The 21,264-nt window shown below is 39.9% G+C and overlaps 1 protein-coding gene across 1 annotated transcript in view; it reads left to right on the forward strand.

Annotated features, from left to right (window-relative positions):
* The first annotated feature begins 2,436 nt into the window (after nucleotides 1–2,436).
* The window catches only part of NEUROG3 (neurogenin 3), an 80,504-nt gene continuing 61,676 nt past the window's right edge, over nucleotides 2,437–21,264 (forward strand). The window contains exon 1 of the mRNA XM_044055632.1: nucleotides 2,437–2,519. Coding sequence (XP_043911567.1) covers nucleotides 2,437–2,519 — 83 coding nt within the window. The remainder of the gene's footprint in view (nucleotides 2,520–21,264) is intronic.

Below are 21,264 nucleotides of genomic sequence, written 5' to 3' on the forward strand. Positions count from 1 at the left end.
GTCAACTTTCACTCTTTTTTTACTTACTAAAACGTCCCACTATACAAAGCCTTAATGATTCTTTTGTACCTTTCTCAATACAAAGTTTTTCCATCAAACATTCAATACAAAGTTTTTCCATCAAACATTGCTCCACCTTTATAAAAAATCATGTCTGTATGCAAATACGAAAATTGCTGTATCTATGCAAAAATGCAAACTATGCATCTCTTGCATTCATGCCCATTCATTCATTCATGTGGCCCACTTATATGTTTATTTTGTATCTTCTTTTCATGTTACTATGCTAACGAAAATATTTCATGTATTATCTGCTTACATTTCATGAATACTATTTGCCCCATTATTGTAAAAACTTATTTTTGTTTTGTTCTCTGTATTTGGAGCTTTTCTCCCCAGGTCTCCACTGAAAATGGGTTTCCAACCAAGTTGGACTTTCCTGGTAACCAAATGTCAAATAAATAAATAAATAAATAAATAAATAAATTGCATTCATGTGGACTGAAACAGAATACACAGAAAGCACACAACTAGTTAAGTGGTACTTTCCTAACCATACTGAGACAAATATAGTAACAAAGTTGTCTACCAGTCAACTTTAACAAAATGAATAATGTCATACGTTCACTCAGAATTACTAATAACCCAAAGAAACTGAGAGTGCATGAAGCAGAAGCTGGCACTTCCAATAATAATACTATGACAAAGGATTTTAATTACACATCATGAGCTGTTATTGCAAACTTTGAGAAGAAACTATCCAAACTACAAAGTCTGCAATTGCATAACAGCCATTTTAATGACAGTATCAGGTTAAAAATAGCACCACAAGGACTATGCTTCAATAACTTTCCGAATGGGATAGACAGAGACTCAATTTTTTCAAGATTTTGAAGCTCTGTATGATTGCCGTGGGTTTGAAATAATGAATTTGCTAATCAAAAGAAATAGTGTTGTGATCCAACAACTTATGGATGAAGTGAGCAATCTTAACAAGAGAATTACCAGTGACATACTGTTCATTCAGTATAAACAGTTTACAATGATGTGTTTAACAAAGCTGATAAATACTGAGAAACTATTAGATACAGGAAAAACAAACAAAAAAATCTAATCATACCGAACAGACTGCAACCATAATGCCTACTGCACTTGATCTAACAAGGTATCCAAAACTGCTGATGTGCTCATTCTCCCTTAATCCCTGCTGAAGCTGTTTTGTCAGATGATAATAACAGTGAATAATTTGATAATGCAAGTAATTTGATGCAAATGATTGTATTGAGCTTCCAACATTAGGATAGCACAAAAGACTAGTCAGTAAGCGAAGAACCTTACTCCAATTATCACCAGCAGAAGGGTAGTCACAGGGATTTTACAGACAAGAACAAATTCAACAGGGGGTAGAACAGAGGGGAGAGGGAGAAAGAAGCCTAGATATTAATATGAAGGGTGGTCTAGAAGGTATTGCATTTAGCCATGATGTGATTGTTTTGACACAGTGGGTGTAACATTTTCAGTTATAGTCATGAAAATATTAATATTAATCATGTTTGTTCATACCAAGGAAGAGATTTGATGTAGTGGATTCTGTTCTAGAACATAGAGTGTTTGCTAGAAAACTAAACTTGGCTGTGCTCTTTGGTCCAAACAAACATATTGAGACCACTACTAATGTATTTAGGAAGAAAAGTTTGTTTAATTCTACAATGCACCCTCTGATAGTGGCTTTAAAAGGGCCTGTGAAATTGACATTTATAATTCTGTCAGAGCAAAACATAAACATCAGCATTTAAACTTAAGTAAAACAGGAAAGAGATATGTTGAAAATACATATAGATGAAAGGTCCATTCATATTATGAAGCCAGAAAAAGGAGGTGGCACTGTTTTAATTGGTCATGGATTACTGCAGGACTATGTTTAAAATGTTACAAGACACCCACACTTATAAGCATGTTTCATGTAATTAGGTGAATGTAGCACAAAAGAGTATTCAGTATTTTTACACCTTTTTTGAATTATCACTTAAGACTTTGGCAAACATACATGCTTCTGTCATTGTTGTCCTGTGTTACCAACCTGAAATAAGAGAAAAATAGCTTTTACACATACCTCACTTTTCAAAAGTCAGCAAATGACTGCCCATCTGAAGGATATGTAATAAAGTACAGACATGATATGATATATTTTCCTGACCAACATATGTCTTACAGTACAGACTAACAAAAACCCTTTATCAGGAGATAAAAAATTTCACACCACCACTGTGTTCCAGTGTTTTTGCCAGTTGACCAGCATGGTGTTACTCCTTTTTTATGCTATCATAATTGTGTGAAACTGAGGTTATGTAAGTAATTAAGGGTTTAAAAATCGCTAACAACCTAAATTATTTTGTAAGATAATCAGTTATCAGGATCACTTCAAAAAGTGGAAGAATGACGCATGAGCTGCTTGAATATACTGCAGAAATGGCTGTTCTAGCTGCTATGTTTGCAACAAATGAAGCAAGTGAGCATGTGTAGGAGCTTCAGGTGGAGGGATTTCATGAGAATAATGTTAGACACTTTACAACTAAGTTGTTTGGTATAGAAAGATAGGAACAACTGAGTATCCATCCTGCATGATTTTGTTCTGTCTGCAGAGAAATGGAGTTGCCTATAGTCATCCATGAAATGCAATAAATTATAACTGAAATGGATGCATGACTCTGCAGCAACAAAGAGATCTACTATAAGTTATCACTAGCTGGTAGCTTGCAACACACATGCCTGCATCTACTTGCTCAAAAAGGCAAGTGCTCTAACTGCCACTAGCCTAATCTTACTTAACTTTTTAAACATCCCAGCACCCAGCCCTAAGAAACTGCATAGCTGTACCACATCCCTAACTCCAACCCTAAAACTCTCACTGAGTTCCTAAAATGAGTCCTCTTTCCCTAACCCTAAAACTCCACTACCCCTCCCTAAACCAAAAATCCCACATGGCTCCCTAAACCTGAAACTGCACTCCCCAACTCTAAACTCCCCAAATTGCTCCCTAAACCTAAAGCTCCACCACCTCTCTAAACCTAAATTTTCTAATTATTCTCTAAACTCAAACTCCTCTGCCGCTCCCTTACCCAAAACTCCTCTGCCATTCCCTAACCCTAAACTTCCTTCCTGCTCCCTACCCAATGATTCCTCTTGCACGCCCTGACCCTGAAAGAAGCATGATAGGGCTTGAGGGTAATTATCAATTAACAAGTAAGAATTTCACGAACAAAGCATTAACTAATTAAGAAATCTGCCCACAGAAATGACAGTGCCATTAGGGTTGGAGCTTTGTTTGTGACTCTGGCCAGGGATGTTTTGAACACTACCACCAAGCATATAACACGTATGCCACTATGTACATGCCAAAGCACAATGTAGCAATGTCAAACAAATGGTTAGGGGGGGTCACAATAAGTGGCTACCAGCAGTGTTTCTATGCAGTTTTATTTATTAAAATGGAAAGAAAATGGGAGAATAAAAGGGGAAGGGGCAATCAGAGGAGCCTACAGAAAGACACATTGAAGGTAAGAGTGGGAGTGGGAAAGGGAAGAATTGTATACTTTTTTAGGAGGGGCAGTTGTCCATTTTTTAAGAAAGGGGTAGATATAAAGGGTGTAAGGTGAAGGTAGGTGATGAAAGAGGAGAGGAGAGAGGTATGGAAACACTGGCAAATGAATAAACATAAAATACAAACAGATGCCAAAAGAGGAGGAGCTGTCACAACAGAATTCACAGTAGATATATAGGCATACAGACAGAGGGAGGACAAGTGGTGATGGAAAGGCTGGACAACAAACCTAGGATGAAAGTGATACACAAGGATGGGTGATGGGGTTGCTACACAGCTCCTGAGTGAACTGTATGGGCTAGACCCAGGAAGATGTCAATCACCTCCATGACTGCTCTCTCCATTAGGCACTGCCTCAGATGGTGAGAGAAGGCAGTGGCAGGCAGCACTGTGACTCCGTTAGCAGCACAAGGACTTTGTCTAGGTAGATAATGTGTGCTTAAATCCAGCACTCCACTAACTCTCCCATCAACTCTTCAACCTTTCACTAGGTGACAAACTGTAATCTCACAGTAGCATCAGCAGAGGGAGTCGCAGCACTTTCCACCGGTGATCAACTGCCAAAGGCTAATGTGAATACAACCAGGTTTGCCACCCCCCATCATCCCCCCCCCCAACCAGTGCAGGACCTTCATCAACTGATGGACAGGCTGGCCCAGAGGCAGACGATGAGCCAGTGGAAGACTGATGGTGGATCATGGATAAGTGCCATGCCACAGACATAGCTGTGGCAAATGCTGCAAAAAAAGATGACATAAATGGATATAGTAAAAAAATACATATAAAAGTATAGGAAAAGGATAGAGACAGTGTGAAAGAGAAAACAAATTACTACTCTGTCTGCTTCTGATGATCATTCTTACAGGTACCATCTAAAAATAATACTGTTACCATGACTACATGACTACTTCTGTTTATCATTCTTACAGGTACCAACTGAAGTACTACACAACTGCTAGAAATCTACTATGCCAGGGCCAATATGGCTGACAAGGTATTAAAATGAAAATATCCCAATTAGATGATCTATAAGCAGGGGTGCATGTTCCCCTGGCCAAAGTAGGAAGGGAAGTAGGGCCACACCAGCAGGATGGTAATGTTGGACTTAATAGGCCATGGAGAGTGTGTACAGGTGCACCTCTGTGAACTTGTATGGTTTAAGAACAAAGATCTGCCATGAGGACATAGACAGTATTAGCATTTGTGCAGCCCAACATGTCTATGCCCTCACTGCATAGTGAGGTGTGCCAAAGGCAGACAAGCAAGTGTTGCCAACGCAGGTAACTATCAGCTGAAGCGTGGCAACTACCATAATGCAGTTTGTCATGCACCAGGAGAAAGAGAAAGGGTAATGCATGCATTTCAGTGGTATGCCAGGTAGAGCTGGCACTAGCATGGACAAATGGTGGGGTAATGCATAACCAAGTTGATTTGATGCATTCCATCCCTGTCTTATGTCCTACTTTACTGTGACAAAGCTCACAGCATGTGACTCTGTCTACATCCCTACATGTCAGGCACCACATGGCACTGCATATGATGTCCAGGCAGACCAAGCTGGGCATCTCCCTGCAAATATGTAACGTGAGTATCCTCTGAACTTGTAGAGTGTGCATGTGGGTTAGAAAGGCATCACATGGGTGGGAGGTTCATGTGATGATTAGGGTGGGAAGTTGGCATGATGGTTAAGGTGCCTACATTAGAAACACAAGGTACGGGGTTTGATTCTCACATGGGGAAACTGGCTAGGCTTAAAACGGCCCATGAGCGCAGTGTTTGCCTAGTACTAATCTATGAACCTGTGTGTGTGTGTGTGTGTGTGTGTGTGTTTTATATATATATATATATATATATATATATATATATATATATATATATATATATATATGTAAATACACACAAACACATACACACACACATACACAGAGAAGTTGTGTCAGACTGTATGTAAAAGTGTGACAGAAGTGTGTTACACTCTATAGCAGCAAGCACTTTGATGCTGCTCTGATATCTGCAAAATCCCATTTAACTATATATATGGAAAAGTAAAGGTCAGTGATCAGTCCTACATACTTACTTTACATCTCAGAAGTACATTCTCTGACCTCTTTTCCCAGTTCTTCTAAATGATGAAGAAGATCAGGATGGCACCTCTTCAGGTCGCTGTAGTGATTCCAGCAATGCTCAGCAGAGTGGCTGATGTCATTAGCAGCAGTCACCAAGATTGTGCCAGGCTTCCACTTTATTATTCAGAAGAGTTGCCAAGCAAGCATTCCTGGTGGTCTTTGGACAGAAAGTTTTTAATTTCTTTGCTGCACCACCTAACAACTCTGCCACACTCATCTCTTTCAGAAATTACAGCTATGTAGTGTGTCACAATCTAGAAAGAAATGTGAACCCCCTACTCTCACTGTCGTCATGCATGTTGCTGGTTTTCACACATGATGCATATCTTAGGGTACCTTGCTAGAACTACCATTTGTGGTGTCACTATTGCATACCATAAAAATATATGGCATGGAAAGACTGTGTTAGGATGTGAATAATGGCATGTGAAGAGTGTCCCAACATCACAGTGCCTGCATATGTCACAATTTTTGTTCTTTTGTGCCTCTGCAGGTCATAATATTACAATAGTTTTCCCCTCATCTGTACCCTGGCCACCCACGCTCTGTACTCTTCATGGATGCTCATACGAGTGCCTAACATTGTAGCCTTTAGTGTAGCATAGGTGAACTGCATGATGAGATAAAAGTGAGTTTCAAGAACATTTGTTCTAAATGGGTTCATTATCATAATGCTCATGCAAAGAACCTTGAAACTGTAAGATAAAAGCAGCTGCAGTCATTACAATACTTATCTCTCTATGGAAATTTTCCATGAGGTGATCTATGCACTGAGAGAAAACAGAAAATAGCAGAAACTCTGTCAGATGTACAACCAGTGAAGAGATAATGGTTTAGGAAGTATTATTATTTTTAATTTATATGTATATAAGCTGTAATTGTGAGATTTTTCCAAACTACATAGCATTATCTTGAGGTAAGGAGTCAAGCTAACAGCAGGATCATAGTATGCGCTTTAATGTGGAGATGGGTAGGGATTTATGTTATGGCAGGAGAAGTGCATGTATTGCACCCCAGCAATTTACCTAAATAAGTTATACATTTTATACTATGATGGATGCATGTGTTGCACCCCAGCAATTTACCTAAAAAAGTTATACATTTTATACTATGATGGAGACAAAGGCTGTTGTGTAGGCTGAACTCCGTGTATGTCTCAGACACTGCTTCATTGGTTAATGGGTAGTTATTAGTTTTAATAGCCTAGATGGAATGTTTAAGCCTAGCCATGCTTTCCAAATGTATCTGACAAGTGTTGATAGTCTAGGATTATTTTAAGGGTATATGTAGGCTTGTGCATGTATGGTCAAGCATTTACAGACTGCTTCTGTCTACTTGAGACATAGGTGCCAGTCCAGGGGTACATTTCTGATTCCCCATCCACTGGTCCAAGTAACTTTTGGATCGGGTCTGCTTCACATGGATGGAAAGTCTGTTGCAGAGAAGTGGTAGTCTCCAGACACATAACTTTCCCTACAATAAGTACTACGTATATTGTAGCTCAGGTTTAGGTCCTTAGATCAAGCAATTCTGATGCTATTTTTTTGTGAATGTGTAATAGGTCCACCAGAACAGGATCAGTAGATGCTTTATAGGCCAGGTATAGAGGTTACTCTCAGCAATCAGTAACCAAGTACCGTAATAAGACTTTGAGATGGTCTGTGTAGGACATGTTGTTTATGCTCTGTATTCTTTTTGTGAAGAATCTCTGCAAATGCTCCAGTTGTTGCATATGCCTGGTCAGGTACATACAAAAGAGAGTGGTGTACTCAATGACTGATCTGAGAAGGTCAGGTAGACCAGAAAAATTACATCCTCGTACCTAGATGCCATACCCTTGCTTGTAAGCTGTGCAACATAGAATTATTTCCTTACTATTGTAGCCACATGATGGTCAAAAGCAAGGCTATTGTCTACATGCAATCCTAAATCTCTGACTATTGGGCCGACTCTTAGGGATGTATTATCAATGTGGTAGTTTGCAGGGGTAATCAGGATACTATCCTGCATTTCTTGGCATTAAGTTTTAGACTGAGGCTCTGGCATGAGTTCTTAGCCTTTGTCAAGCCTTCTTGGAGGGTATTTGTGTCTCCAGGGAATTCTTTGACTATGTCAAGTGTGCAAGCACCTGCAAACTTCATCTGTCAGAGGCCATTGATATTAGGCTAGGTTTCATGAGATCCTAACAGACCAACAGCCTAGTAAATATTTCTACACCTATAAATGGTGAGGAAGACAGAATCTCAAAGCTAGAAGTGGCTATCGGTTTGGACAAAAGTGGTTACCACAGTGGGCTTCAGGAAGGCAGAATTCAAACTGAGGAGACTCAAATATGTTCTAGAGAAAGGGAATAACCGGAGTGCAAGAATTTGACAATACATCAGTATTGTAATAATGGAATCAACAAATCATTGTGGCAAACAATTGTGCAGTTTAAAAGATGTTAAAAACATAGTCTCAAATGGCATGGCTTCAGAAATTAGGGACAACATCAAGGATTCATATTGTACAGTAAGGGACAATAGGAAAAAGAAGAGGACAGAGAGCTGGACAAGTCAACACAGAAGGAAATAAGAAGAAAAGCAACCAATAAGAAAGAATAGTGAATTCATTGTAGAAAGGAGATACAATATTTTACAGACATCTAATGAATAAAGAAAAAAAGGGAAGTTGGTAGTAAGACATACGAGTAAAGGCTTAAGAGGATAATGAAAAAAATGTACTGCTAAATGAATATATTGGTATTAATGAAAAAAATGGAAATTTAACAGATTTAAGATGAGATAATTAATTCAAGTTGTTTCAAAGAAAGGATACTGAAAGAACTCCAAAAACTAAAGATGCATAAGTTAGTAACTCTGGTAGGATTTGCTATACAATTGTCTGATAAGTATGAGAGCGGAACCAATAATACAATTAACTAACTTTTTTATCAAATCACATAAAAAGGTGAGGTTTCTGCAGATTGGTGTAAGGCAGACTTCCATCCCTCTTCTTAGTAAACTACATTTGAAGGCCTGCATTTGCACTTGTTTCTGTCCTGTAACTCCTGGGCCCATCTCATTTGCTCACTCAAAAAAAAAAAAAAAAATACTGTATTTGTGTTTCTTCCTACTTTAATTTGCTTTTGCGTCATCTTAATAGTACTCAATTGTATTTATTACTGCTTGGTGTAACTCAATCTAAGCCTTTTAGTTTAAGAACTTGGGCTTCAAACCAGTTGTTTTACATTAAGAAGGTTTTTGGTCTGCACTGTAGTGGCAGAACAGGTAGCTTACATCCTTCTAAGTTGGGAACTGCTGATTGAGGGCTCAGTGTCTGTTATTCTAAAAGTGTATTAATTCTGGTTTAAGCACTTGGGCTTCAGGCCAGTTATTTTACATTAAGAGGGTTCGTGGTCTGCACTCTTGTGGGAGGAGAGGCTGGACTCTGCCCTTCTGAGCTGGGAATTTCTGGTTAAAGGCTTATAGTGCCTGCATATTTGAACTGCTTCTTACTGAAATTGGTACACCTTGTTTGCTGTAGCATAGACTAGATCCAGGCCTGCTGAATCTAGCTTTGTTTGTATGCTTGTTGTTTGTTTGCTTGTTATTTCCCTGAAATGCTAATTCCACCTAAAACGCGGCTTTTCAGTGCTTCTGTGGATCCCTAGTGATATCTGCATTGCTTACTGTACTTATTTCCTTGTTTCACTTGAAAGGAAGTTACTGTTTGCCATTTTTGCATTTAAGTTACCTGTAACACATTGCATTTAAGTTACCTGGCACTTGCTCACTAAAGCAATTATATAAGTCAGCACTAAAAAATAAATTAAAAGCACTACACCCTCACTAACTCCACTTGAGTACCTTGTTCCCCATTGGCCCTTTTTTTCAATTATAAAGGAATTCCCAATACTATTCTAGCATGTCCAAAGGTCAGTTGTCAATCTCCTCTCCGGTCCAGCTGGTCAATCTGGGAATCTTGAGGCAATGTTACAACTGCCTCATGTACACAGACAACTCTCTCCTCCTCCCAACAAATTCTAACAGATGTGAGAGATGCAACCATATAGCCAAACTGGAGGCTTAGCTCTCTCAACTCAGTACTGGCGTAACCAGTCAGGAGGAGAAGGAAACCACACTCACTACAATTCCAGTCTGACATAGACCTACCACGACAGCAAACCAAACACATAAACACACAAAAACATACTCGGAGGCTCTAAATAAAAATCTGCCTAAGCAGCAGAGACCTCCAAAGCAGACACCCAAGCAACCGTTACCCCAAAACAAAACACGTGCAACACATAGCTCACAAAGCCAGTGTGCTGAACAGTCACAGCCCTTAAGGCTAAACAACACACCTGATACACTTGTAATAGGTGACTCTATCGTCAGGCACACTGACGTCCAGCTCACCAGGCTGAACAAGGAGAAGGTCACGGTGAGCTGCCTATTGGGCGCTAGGATCCGCCACATAACACAAGCGCTCAGGTCACTCCAAGGCAAGTATAAATATGACTCGGTCATTGTCCATGCTGGTGTGAATGACCTGAGACGTACCTCCCTGGACTACATGAAAAGAGACATAGAGGAGCTCTCTGAGCATGTAGCCCAGGCCAGTATGACCCTGACCTTGAGTAGCATCTTACCCTCACCAAGAATGATGCCACAATATGAAGACAAGATGATCAATTTCAACAATTGGCTTAAGTATTGGTGTCATTCAAAGGGGATCCAATGCCTGTCAGCCTGGGATGACATGCTCGACAAGCCACGATGCTTCGCTAGGGACGGCTTGCACCTGTCAGCCCTGGGCTTTTGGATATTGGCAAAGGCTCTTGCTTCCCCCATAGTGCCTTTTTTAGGCAAGGCTCAAAAGACAAACCCACCTCCATAGGTATCACAAGGGATAAGAAACTAAGAGTAATGCTACTCAACGCCAGAAGTCTAAACCTCAAGATGCAAACACTCGAAACTCTCCTTAGCATGGAGAACATCGATATCTGTGCAGTAACAGAAACCTGGTTCAAGGCTCCCGAGAGCACCCGAGCACTAATAGGTTATACCTCATACCATGCTTTTCAGCCCCAAAACTTGGACCGAACCACAAAATGAGGGGGAGTATCAATATTCGTCAAAGATACCCACACCTCCAGGTTGGTGGCACAGCACGAAGCATCAGAGACTATCCATGTGCAACTAACAGTGGGTAAAACTGCCTTCCAGTTTATAGCCTGCTACAGACCACCCTCCCAAACCCAGGAACCCCACTCAGTGTTCTCAGGAAGGCCGAGTATGAAGGTCTCTCCAAACACCATTATATTGGGCGACTTCAACTACCCAAACATAGACTGGGAGCATTACTCTAGCTCCAACACCCTAGCCCAAAGGTTCCTAGAATTTATAAACTCAAATGCTATGGAACAACTTGTTACCACTCCCACAAGAGGGGAAAACATACTGGACCTGATCAGCACCAACATGGGGACTCTATGCTCCAGACCAGAAGTGTATCCCTCACTGGTAAGATCAGACCATAAAATAATCTCACTGGATATTCACATCCTGACCCCACCCCCTGCCCAGAAAACCACAGTGAAAAACTTCTCTAAATCAAATTTCACACTCCTCAAAACCGAGGTGGAATCCTTCAAAGCCCCCGAGCCTGTGGAAAATACGGCCCAGACCGCAGAATCTTTTATAAACGCATTCTATGAACACCTTCAGGAATGCATGGATCATGCAATCCCAAATAAAACCAAGACCCAGTCCTCCAAAGGCAGGCGTCCTGTCTGATGGACCCCAGCCATAAACAAACTATACAATAGAGGGAGGAAGCTACTACATGATAGAGCAAAATCCCAAAAAGGGAAGGCATCTCTGATCAGTATTAGCAAAAAACTACGGGCACTCATAAAATCGTCTAAGGCCAGCTTCGAGAGAAAAATTGCACAGGACACTAAGGATAATCACAAGGCTTTCTTTAGTTATGTTAGGAACCTGGGTGGGAATTCCCAGATATGCTCAGAATTAGCCCAAAATGACAAAAAATACATCAAACCCACAGACATTGCCAACATCCTAGCTGACAGGTTCAGCGCAAACTCCCCACCAAAAGGGCAAATATCTATCCCAGCAGAGTGCTGCCCCCCTGACATCTCAGATGCTCAGGTAAGAGTTGCCCTCTCCAAAGCAAAAAACACAGCATCAATGGGACCAGATGGTGTCCCGGGCTGCGTCCTATATGAACTCCAAGAAGAGCTAAACCCAAACGTAAAACTACTGTTCAATCTCAGCCTTACTACAGATATGTACCCAAAGAGTGGCGTACAGCAACAGTGGTCCCTCTTCACAAAGGTGGTGCCTCAATGGATCCTGGAAACTATCGCCCCATAAGGCTGACTAGCTTGGTCTGCAACGCTATGGAAAGGATCATCATGGACCTCATAAATAAAGATATTGGGGACCTACAGACACTGGATCCTACCCAGTTCGGCTTTGTTAAGGGCAGATCCTGCCACTTAAACCTGGTTGATTTCTTTGAAACAGTCACCAAGGCCATTGACGAGGGAAAGGTGGTCCACACAGCCTACCTGGACCTCGCAAAAGCCTTCGATACAATACCCCACTCGGTCATTATAAATAAGCTCACCGGCTTAAATATAAACCCCTATGTCACTAGATGGGTTGCAAACTGGCTCAAGGACAGAACACACATGGTTAGAATTGCTGGAGCCATGTCAGACTCCAAACCAGTTACAAGTGGCATCCCACAAGGCTCAGTCCTGGGACCTCTCTTGTTCGGTATATATTTTTTGGAGGTACAGGCCAACACGGAAGGACTGTGGCTGACCAAGTTCACAGATGACTGCAAACTGGGTGCCATAATTGACTCTCCAGCCGACACAAGCATCCTCCAAAAGGGCCTCATAGAAACAGACAACTGGTGCCAGAGCCATGGCCTCAAGCTAAATGCCAAAAAGTGTATAGTCATCCACTTTGGCAAAAACAAAGTGCCCACAAATTACCACATAGGTGGTAATCCATTAAGTACAGAAGAAGTAATTAGGGACCTGGGGACCCAAGTTGATAGCAATCTCTCATTTGACAACCACGTGGCCAAAGTGGTTAGAAAACATTTTATATAGCTCACCTAATCATGAAGGGATTCACATCTAGATCAGGGGAGGTCATCGTGCCTCTTTACTCATCCCTCATCAGGCCCATAATTGAGTACAATGCCCTTTTGGGATGTACCTTACCAGACACCTGCAGCAACTGGAAAGACCCCAAAAGTACCTCACCAAGAGGATCAAAGGGCTCAAACAGATGCCATATGCTGCCCGGTTAAAGAAACTCCAGCTCTACTCAGTGGCATACCGCCTGCTCAGAGGCGATCTGTGCCTGACATATAAAGTCATGTCCAACCCGGAATTAATGGACATGCTGCACCTCAGAAAATCCAAATCCCATCGAGCTACGCGCTCGAGAGACTTGAACCTCAGCACTGAAATAAATAGGACATGCTGGAGGGACAGATTCATAACCCAGAGGCTCCCTTCACTCTGGAATAAAATCCCAGTCCAGGTTAGGCAGAGTCCCTCATTGACTCTCTTCAAGAAGAATCTTGATGAGTGGATGGGAGATCGTAGGTTTACCCCGGGTATCACTTCTGTGTCACTGTTAGACAGAGGCACAGTATACTAACCTCGAAAAAGGGCATAGAAAAATTAATTTAAAATGGGTGGCGAAAGCCAAACACACTCTGGCTAGGCTTATAAATGCCCTAGGGCAGATAGCCTAGTATGAACCCATGAACCTATCTTCCTGTCAGGCTGCTTTATTCAAAAGAGTCAGAGTCACTGCTTAAGAGAATAATTTTACAAATCCGTAAATCAGTGGAATTCAGGACAAAATCCAACATCAGTTCACTACAGGAAGTTCAATGTGTTTTTTTATCTTATTTATTTATTTATTTATCTAGTACCTTTGTTTACTGGGAAGGTCCAACTGGGCAACAAGTCCCTTTTTCAGCTGAGGCTTGTGGTACTATGATGTGTCCGAAAGCTGCATTGTGTGGTAAACAGGAGATTATTATTGATGACATGGATTAGGAATTGAGAGGGAAAGCATTTTTTTAAGATTTTAGAGTGGGCGATAGAATAGCACGAGTCAGAACTTGGAGAAATTGTTCTATGATCCACTTTTATGCAGAGGTATAATATGAGATTTTTCCGCAGACAGAGGAGGCATACATAGGATGTCCAGCCTCCTCCATATCATCATGTCATCCACTTCCAAGCTGCGGCCTGTCAGTGAACCTACATTAAGTGCAGCAATTCTCAGTTCATGTTTGGCAGGTTGGCTGTTTTTTACGTCCAGCTTTCGCTCAATGGAGCTATCCCAGGTAACCCAGGCTGGGCAACTAGACACCAGCCAGCCAGTAGCTTATTGACCCAGGGTTGCTGAGCTTTATGGTGGGCACACACTGGCCAATAGTGGTACATATACCCCCCTGTTGTTAGCATGGGTCCCTGGCATAGGTCAGAGTAGGCCGGGTCCTCAACCCACTTATCACCATTAATGACTTATGCCCATTTTGGCGATATTACTCAACATTACCAAATCACCTAGAGCCATATTTTACACCATCAAGTGGCGAGCCCTGTCACGGCACACAGTCTGTGATCTGTGTTTGCCCATCTTGAAGATACTGTGCACCACAGTAGATGCCCAAAGCAGTTGGTCTGTACAACTCCTCCCTCAGTAGGTCACCATGTAGAGTCTGTGCTGCTGCCCACAGCTCCATTCAATGGTAAGTTTGAGATGGAAACACTCAGCATGTTTTCTGGACATGGGAGGAACCCCACTGAGACATAGGGAGAACATGCAAACTCCAAAAATGCACTGGTCAGAGGTCAGGATCAAACCTTGTACCTTGTGATGGGAGGCAAAGACATTAACTATTATGCCAGCTGGTCTCTGGCATAGAATGTCTGGTGTAGTCTATTACAGAAGAATGCCAAAAAAGCTGTAAAGTAGGGTGTACAAGACAGTGATGCGACCAGTGCTACTGTATGGTACAGAAATCTGGGCAGTAAAGGCAGAACAGCTGATGAAGCTAGAGGTGATGGAAATGAAGTGCCTGAGAAGGGTGGTAGGATGCACAGTGTGGTTCAGATGAAGAAATGAGGACATAGAGCAGAAGCCATAGTAGCTCCAATTGCAGAAAAAATCAAAGAGAACAGATTACGGTGGTTTGGACACATGCAGGAAAGCAGAAGACAATCTGGTGAGGAAGATTTGGGACAGACAGGAAGAAGGTAAGAAGAAGTGAGGATGTCCAGCAAAGAGGTGGATGGACTGTGTGAAAGAAGATCTGCGACAGTCAGGCATGAATGTTAAAGAAGGCAGGAGTATACCACTGAATCGAGAGAGATGGCAACAGTTAACTCGATACCCTGACCCCAAGTAGAAAAATGGGAAAAAGGGGGCTGATGATGACAAGGGGACATAGTTATTACTAACTGATCAATTCATCAGCATGGATATAGGGTATGCAAGAGCATTAGCTACTGTTTTAAGATACTCAGATGGCAAATTGTCAACAGCTGGGGCTGCATTTTATGACTTTAGGAGATGTTTTCTGATAAGTGATTGATACTGGTTGGAGGTAGAAAGGACTTTGCTGGTAATTTTGGCTGGGAGGGACAGTGAAGGTTGAGAACAGGTTTAATTTGCATAAAGACATGACTGAATCAATGGAATAAGTACTGAACTGAGTAGCTGTGGTGTTCACGTTGATGGTAATAGTTGGTGAAGGTGTGGTGGTTTGGCCAGGGTGTAGTAGTCTTTTTATAGAAGTCCAGAATAGTTTGGGGTTGTCTGTCCTGCAGTTTTAAATATTATGCAGTTTTATCTGCCCTAATTTTTTTGCTTGAAGGGATTTCGAAGGGGTCTAAAATTTTGCCAAGGTTGTTGTGTTTTGTGTTTGGACCATGCTTGCCAAGTCTTATGTCTATTCAACTCGAGTTGCCTGATCTCTTTTGTTAGTGAGGGGGCAGGGTTTGGTGTTTTTATTTTTGTTCATGCAGTATGTTCAGGAATGTGTTGTTAAAATGTATTACAACATCATCTAGGGATAACTTGTTTTGTATTATTTATTTATGTATTTGCTGACCAGTCAACTGGACTGGCCCATGGATCATTTTCAGCACCAAACCAGGCTCACTGTACAAATTGCATACAAGACTGACAAGAGTACATCCTGATACTTTATTGTGTGATCACAGTAGAACAAAAACATTGTTATACAAAGTAATCATGACATCAGATCCACTGAAATATTACATGTAGCTATTTACAACATGATAATAGTACCATAACAATATAAGGTTCATCTTGATTTAAAATTGTGGCACACCATACCATTTAATGGTTCTCAATGCAATTGTTTGGTGACTAGGCTGTGTTTCCTATTGTCCCTATCAGAAATGCATTCATATGCAGTCATTCCATTCCAAAACTTTTGACTTAAATTCATATACATTTTGATGACGTTTTTGCCAGGAGAACCACAACAGGGTGTGTTAAGAATTTATTGAAGAAGTTGATACTGTACACTGATAGTGAACAGTTTTGCAAAATATGGAGTAAGTCCTAGAGTGGTATCGTGGGTAAAACATTAACTTGACAATACAGACACAATGGAGCACAATCGATGGAGTTCACTCAGATGAAAGCATGGTACTACCACAGATATTTTTACAGAGTTCTAACCCTTTCAATATGTTTGTAACCAAGAATGCATTAAGACTGAAAGGGAAAGTTCCCATTTTGCTGACTATATAAAGCTATGGTACACACACACACACACACACACACACACACACACACACACACACACACACACACACACACACACACACACACACACACACACACACACACACACACACACACACTCACACACACACACACACACACACACACACACACACACACACACACACACACACACACACACACACACACACACACACAGATCTAAGAATACTAGGCAAGAATTAAAGCATGTTTTCAAGTATTACAGTTTAAATTCACAGTAAAAATCTCCAACATACTATACCTTGGAAGCAGAAATCCAAGAACATTGATTTACAACTGTTGGGGGTAATAGTAGCAACAAAACAGCAGCATGAGCTGGGGGTGTTACATCAGATGACCTACAGGTTAGCAAGTAAGAGAGAACTTTGGAAGTGGAATCAAGAGAAAGAAGAACTTTTTATTCTCTAACAATACTTGATAGCTTCATCTGGGGTGATGTGTGCAGATCTGGAAACCTCATCAATATAACAACACTGAAGAAACAGAGGCAGTTCAGAAGAGGGCAAGACAAATGGTGCACTGACTGGGCCAGGAGCCATAGTGTGAAATACTGTGGTACCTTAGCATGCAGGCATCTAAAAGAAAAAGAGTGGGGGGCATGTCTAACAAAATCTTAGAGCAAGAAATCTGGACAAAGCCATAAACAATGGGGGGACAAATACCCAAAACTAGGGACAATTTTTAAATACTGCTCTTACAAACTTAGAAAGTCTAGAATAACATGTTTTACATTAGCATGAATTTTCTGAAGGGTATGAATTTTGAAATTCAAATACCTGTTATTATTTTCTGACTTAAATCTTCAATAATTTGCCAACGATTTGCTAAAAAAACACAATTTTTTGAAAAATGGACCAAAAATACGAGGCAAAAATCTGGACATTCTGCAAAAATCTTTACAGTTGAGAGGTAACAAGACAACAATTTTAGTATCTTATGGTGATCTGTACAATCCAAGTTGTTTCCCTCTTTCACAAGTGAAAGATTTAACAAGAAAAAAAGAGGACACAGCTAAATATATACAATGGAATATGGGGAGGGGGGGGGCGGGAGTATCATTTCACAGAAAGTGTGGTTATTTACTTATTTTTATTTTAGATTTGTTAAAGGGGGTAGTCAACTCGACAAAACCCATTTTCAGCAAAGGCCTGGGGAGAAAAGCTCCAGTGGAAAGAAATCAAGCAATTTTTAAACAGACTGTACATTACAGTACAATCAGATGAGATATGCTAGTCAATAAAAATAGAGTAGTAAGCCCAGGAAGATAAATGCTGTATTCAACATTTAGTTTTGTACGGCACAGTGGTGCAGCAGTAGCATTGTCCCCTCAAAACAAGAGGTTCTCCAGTTCGATTCTCGGCTGGGGTGCCTTCTGTGTGGAGTCTGCATGTCCTCCCTGTATTTGTGTGGGTTTCCTCCCACATTACAAAGACATGCATCTGGAGTAGTTCTCCCTGGGCCTCCGCTGAAAATTGACTTGTTCCAAGATGGATATTTCCGGTTAACAAATAATAAATAAATAAAAACAAATAGTTTTGGACAGGGAGGATAATATATGCATAAATAGCTATGTAGAATATATACTTTACCAAGAAATACAATAGTAAAAGGTGTCAAAGGAGGAGAAAAAAAAAACTAAGTACCATACCTCTCAACCTCTTAGTGCAAGAAATCTGGACAAAGCCCAACAAGGGGGGGGGGGGCAGATGCCCAAAAATATGGACATATTTTAAATACTGCTCTTATAAACTTAGAAAGTTTCTAGAGTAAAACTATTTGTTTTAACTTACATTTTCTGAAGAGTTTGAAGTCTGAAACTCAAATATATGCCATTATTTAGTGAATTCAGTCCTCAGATTATCCCAGTGATTTGCCAGAAAACCACAAATTCTATGAGGAACAGACCAAAACTATGAACCACATTCTGTAAAAATCTGGACAGTTGGGGGGTATACTATGTATGAGTTGAGAAAAAGAGGGGAGTAATGAAATGAGGGAAAAATTAAGTCAATATAATATTAATAGTAGTAAAACAATGGAAAGAATACAAAAGACAAAAAAAATAGAAGTTACTATAACATAATGTAGCACAGTTATAGGGTATTAAAAAAGACAGAAAAGGAAAAAGATGGTGGAGAGAGAGGTGTATATCATCCAGGTGCTTTACATGTACAGAGCCAGGACGTGTAATGGAATTGTCTCAAGGAATATTTAAATAAGGAACAATCTGATGTTTAAGGTGATTTTGTTCCAAGCTTTAGCCATAGAGTTGGAATATAGACCATGTTTTAAAAGCTGTTTATCAGAAGAGCACAGAGGATGAGTAAGAAGGTAAGAGCTAAATAAAGAGCTGATGGGATTCCAGGGGGGTGGTGAATGAATCATGTTATGTGCAATGAGCAGGTGATCAAACAGCAGTAAGTTTGGTAGGTGCAGCCAATTTAATGATTTTAGTGCAGTGGTGAGAGTTATAGGGCAGGTTAGTTGCAAACTTTGCTACTTTATTGTAGGAAGATTCCAGTTGTGATCTAAGGGTGTTATTTATGTTATCAAAGATGGGGAAGGCATAGTTTAGGGAGGGAAGGAGGTATTTGTTTCATTAATTTGAAGGTCTAAGTAATACTGATTTTGTCTTTTTCAGTTTGTCTTTTTGTGTGGTGACAGAATTGCTTATAGTACTGTAGATCTGCAGGACACTTATGCTTTTGCCATTGTCTCCAGGCCTTGTCTCTTTTGTGCATTAAGACTCTGGAAGTAGGCGAAAGCCAAGGTGTGTTGTCAGTTTTTGCTGTTCTCCTCTTTATGGGAGCAAGACTATTAAGAGGGTCTATAAATCCTCACATCAGTATAGTCGCGCAGATGGACAACTAATCCACCATTCACTTAAAACACTTTATTAGACAAAAAATAAATGTTTAGCGCTTTTGTTTCTAAAAAACAAAGAAACTTCCTCAGACAAACCAAACCACTTCAAACCTCCGTCTTCAAGGCTTGAGAAATCACATGGTCGACTACCAACTCCCAATTTAAAGAAAAAGAATGAAATCTTATAATTGAAACCCATCACATAATAAATGTAACAATCCTAATTATAATTACAACACACGTGTTTAAAATAGTAAGAGTGAACATACCTATATAAAAATATAAACGTATATATATATATATATATATATATATATATATATATATATATATATATATATATATATATATATATATATATATATATATATACATATTTATACATATAAATACATTAAAACCAAATATTAAAACATATTCCAAGCAAATCACGGTATGGGTAAATCAAAACAGTAAAAATATAAGGTTAACTCAGAATATAATAACCTACCTTCCCACTGCTTTTAACCTCAAAATTGAGCTGATAGAACAGTGCTAGTTTAAACCTGGCCAGTTACAAGCATTTGTAAATAACTGCCAGTAGAGCTCCTGCTTTTCTAAAAACAATGACCTTGAATATCCCTCTCTATCTTTTGGATAATAACAAATGTAAAGTTATGTCTTGGAAAAATCTGAATATGCTTAAACAATGCATTAGCTTGTTTACTTTTTCTGATGTCATATTCATAGATTCTTTCTTTCAATTTACATTCAGTTTTTCCAATATAAAAACAAGGGCTACATTGACAAAGCACACCATGCACCACCGCATACTTTCACAATTGAATATCTCCCTTACATAATATTTTCTCCTCGGAATAAAATAATCTGCTCCCACATAGATCTATCTACAATACTGATAACATCCACATTTATTCATAAATGGATTGGTAACCGCCTTAAATACAAATTGTCTTTCAAAAATATTCTTAAATGTGGTATCCCTTCTAAAAACAATTCTCTGAGAATTCCCCAGTCTCTCCCCAGTAAGAATGTCCTCATCCATGATTGACCAATTCTTCCTCAAAATCCATTTCAACAAGTTATGTTCACTTGTAAAATTGATAATAAATGCATAGGTGAATGGACTAGTTGGACTCTGTATTCTCATCAAGGATTGATTCAGTGTTGTTTCAATTTGTCCTTGTGTGCATAATAATGGATTAAAATGTCCACATTCTCTTCAACTAGACACCTTTCTGCTATATGTGGTTATCTTAGAACCTCATATACAGACTGCTGATGCCCTTACACAGTGTAGTTTGATTAACTTTTACAATATACCTGCTAATGCAATGTTTGTCACACATTAAATTGTGCAGTGCAAGATATTTTGTATGCTCAACAAACCCTGACCTCACCTTTCTCATCTATGAATATTAAATCTTAGGAAAAGGTTGAATATGAGATTATTCTGGTACAGGAATCCTGTGATACTGTCAATAGAAGCTTTGCTTTCCTTCCTCCCAAATATATGCAGCCTTGATATCCTAGACTGTTAGATATATTCCCTGGCCTCTTCCATAGGGGTATCATTCCAGACTTTGAGAGGCGTGAACAGGATAGTTTGGGGTCATTAATGTTACGGGAAATCACTTTTGGTCACTTTATTACCTTGAAGTCCAACCAATACCTGATTTTATTATGGACACACATTCTGTATGGAGCTTGTTTGCTATGGCGAGTCATGCATGTTCCATCCACTATTTTTATATCCCTAATTTAAAAGGTATCCATTTGGGGGAGATAAGCTAGAACATTT

The sequence above is a fragment of the Protopterus annectens genome, chromosome 14.part0, assembly GCF_019279795.1.
Source record: "Protopterus annectens isolate FY-2018-M chromosome 14.part0, PAN1.0, whole genome shotgun sequence".
NCBI lineage: Eukaryota > Metazoa > Chordata > Ceratodontiformes > Protopteridae > Protopterus > Protopterus annectens.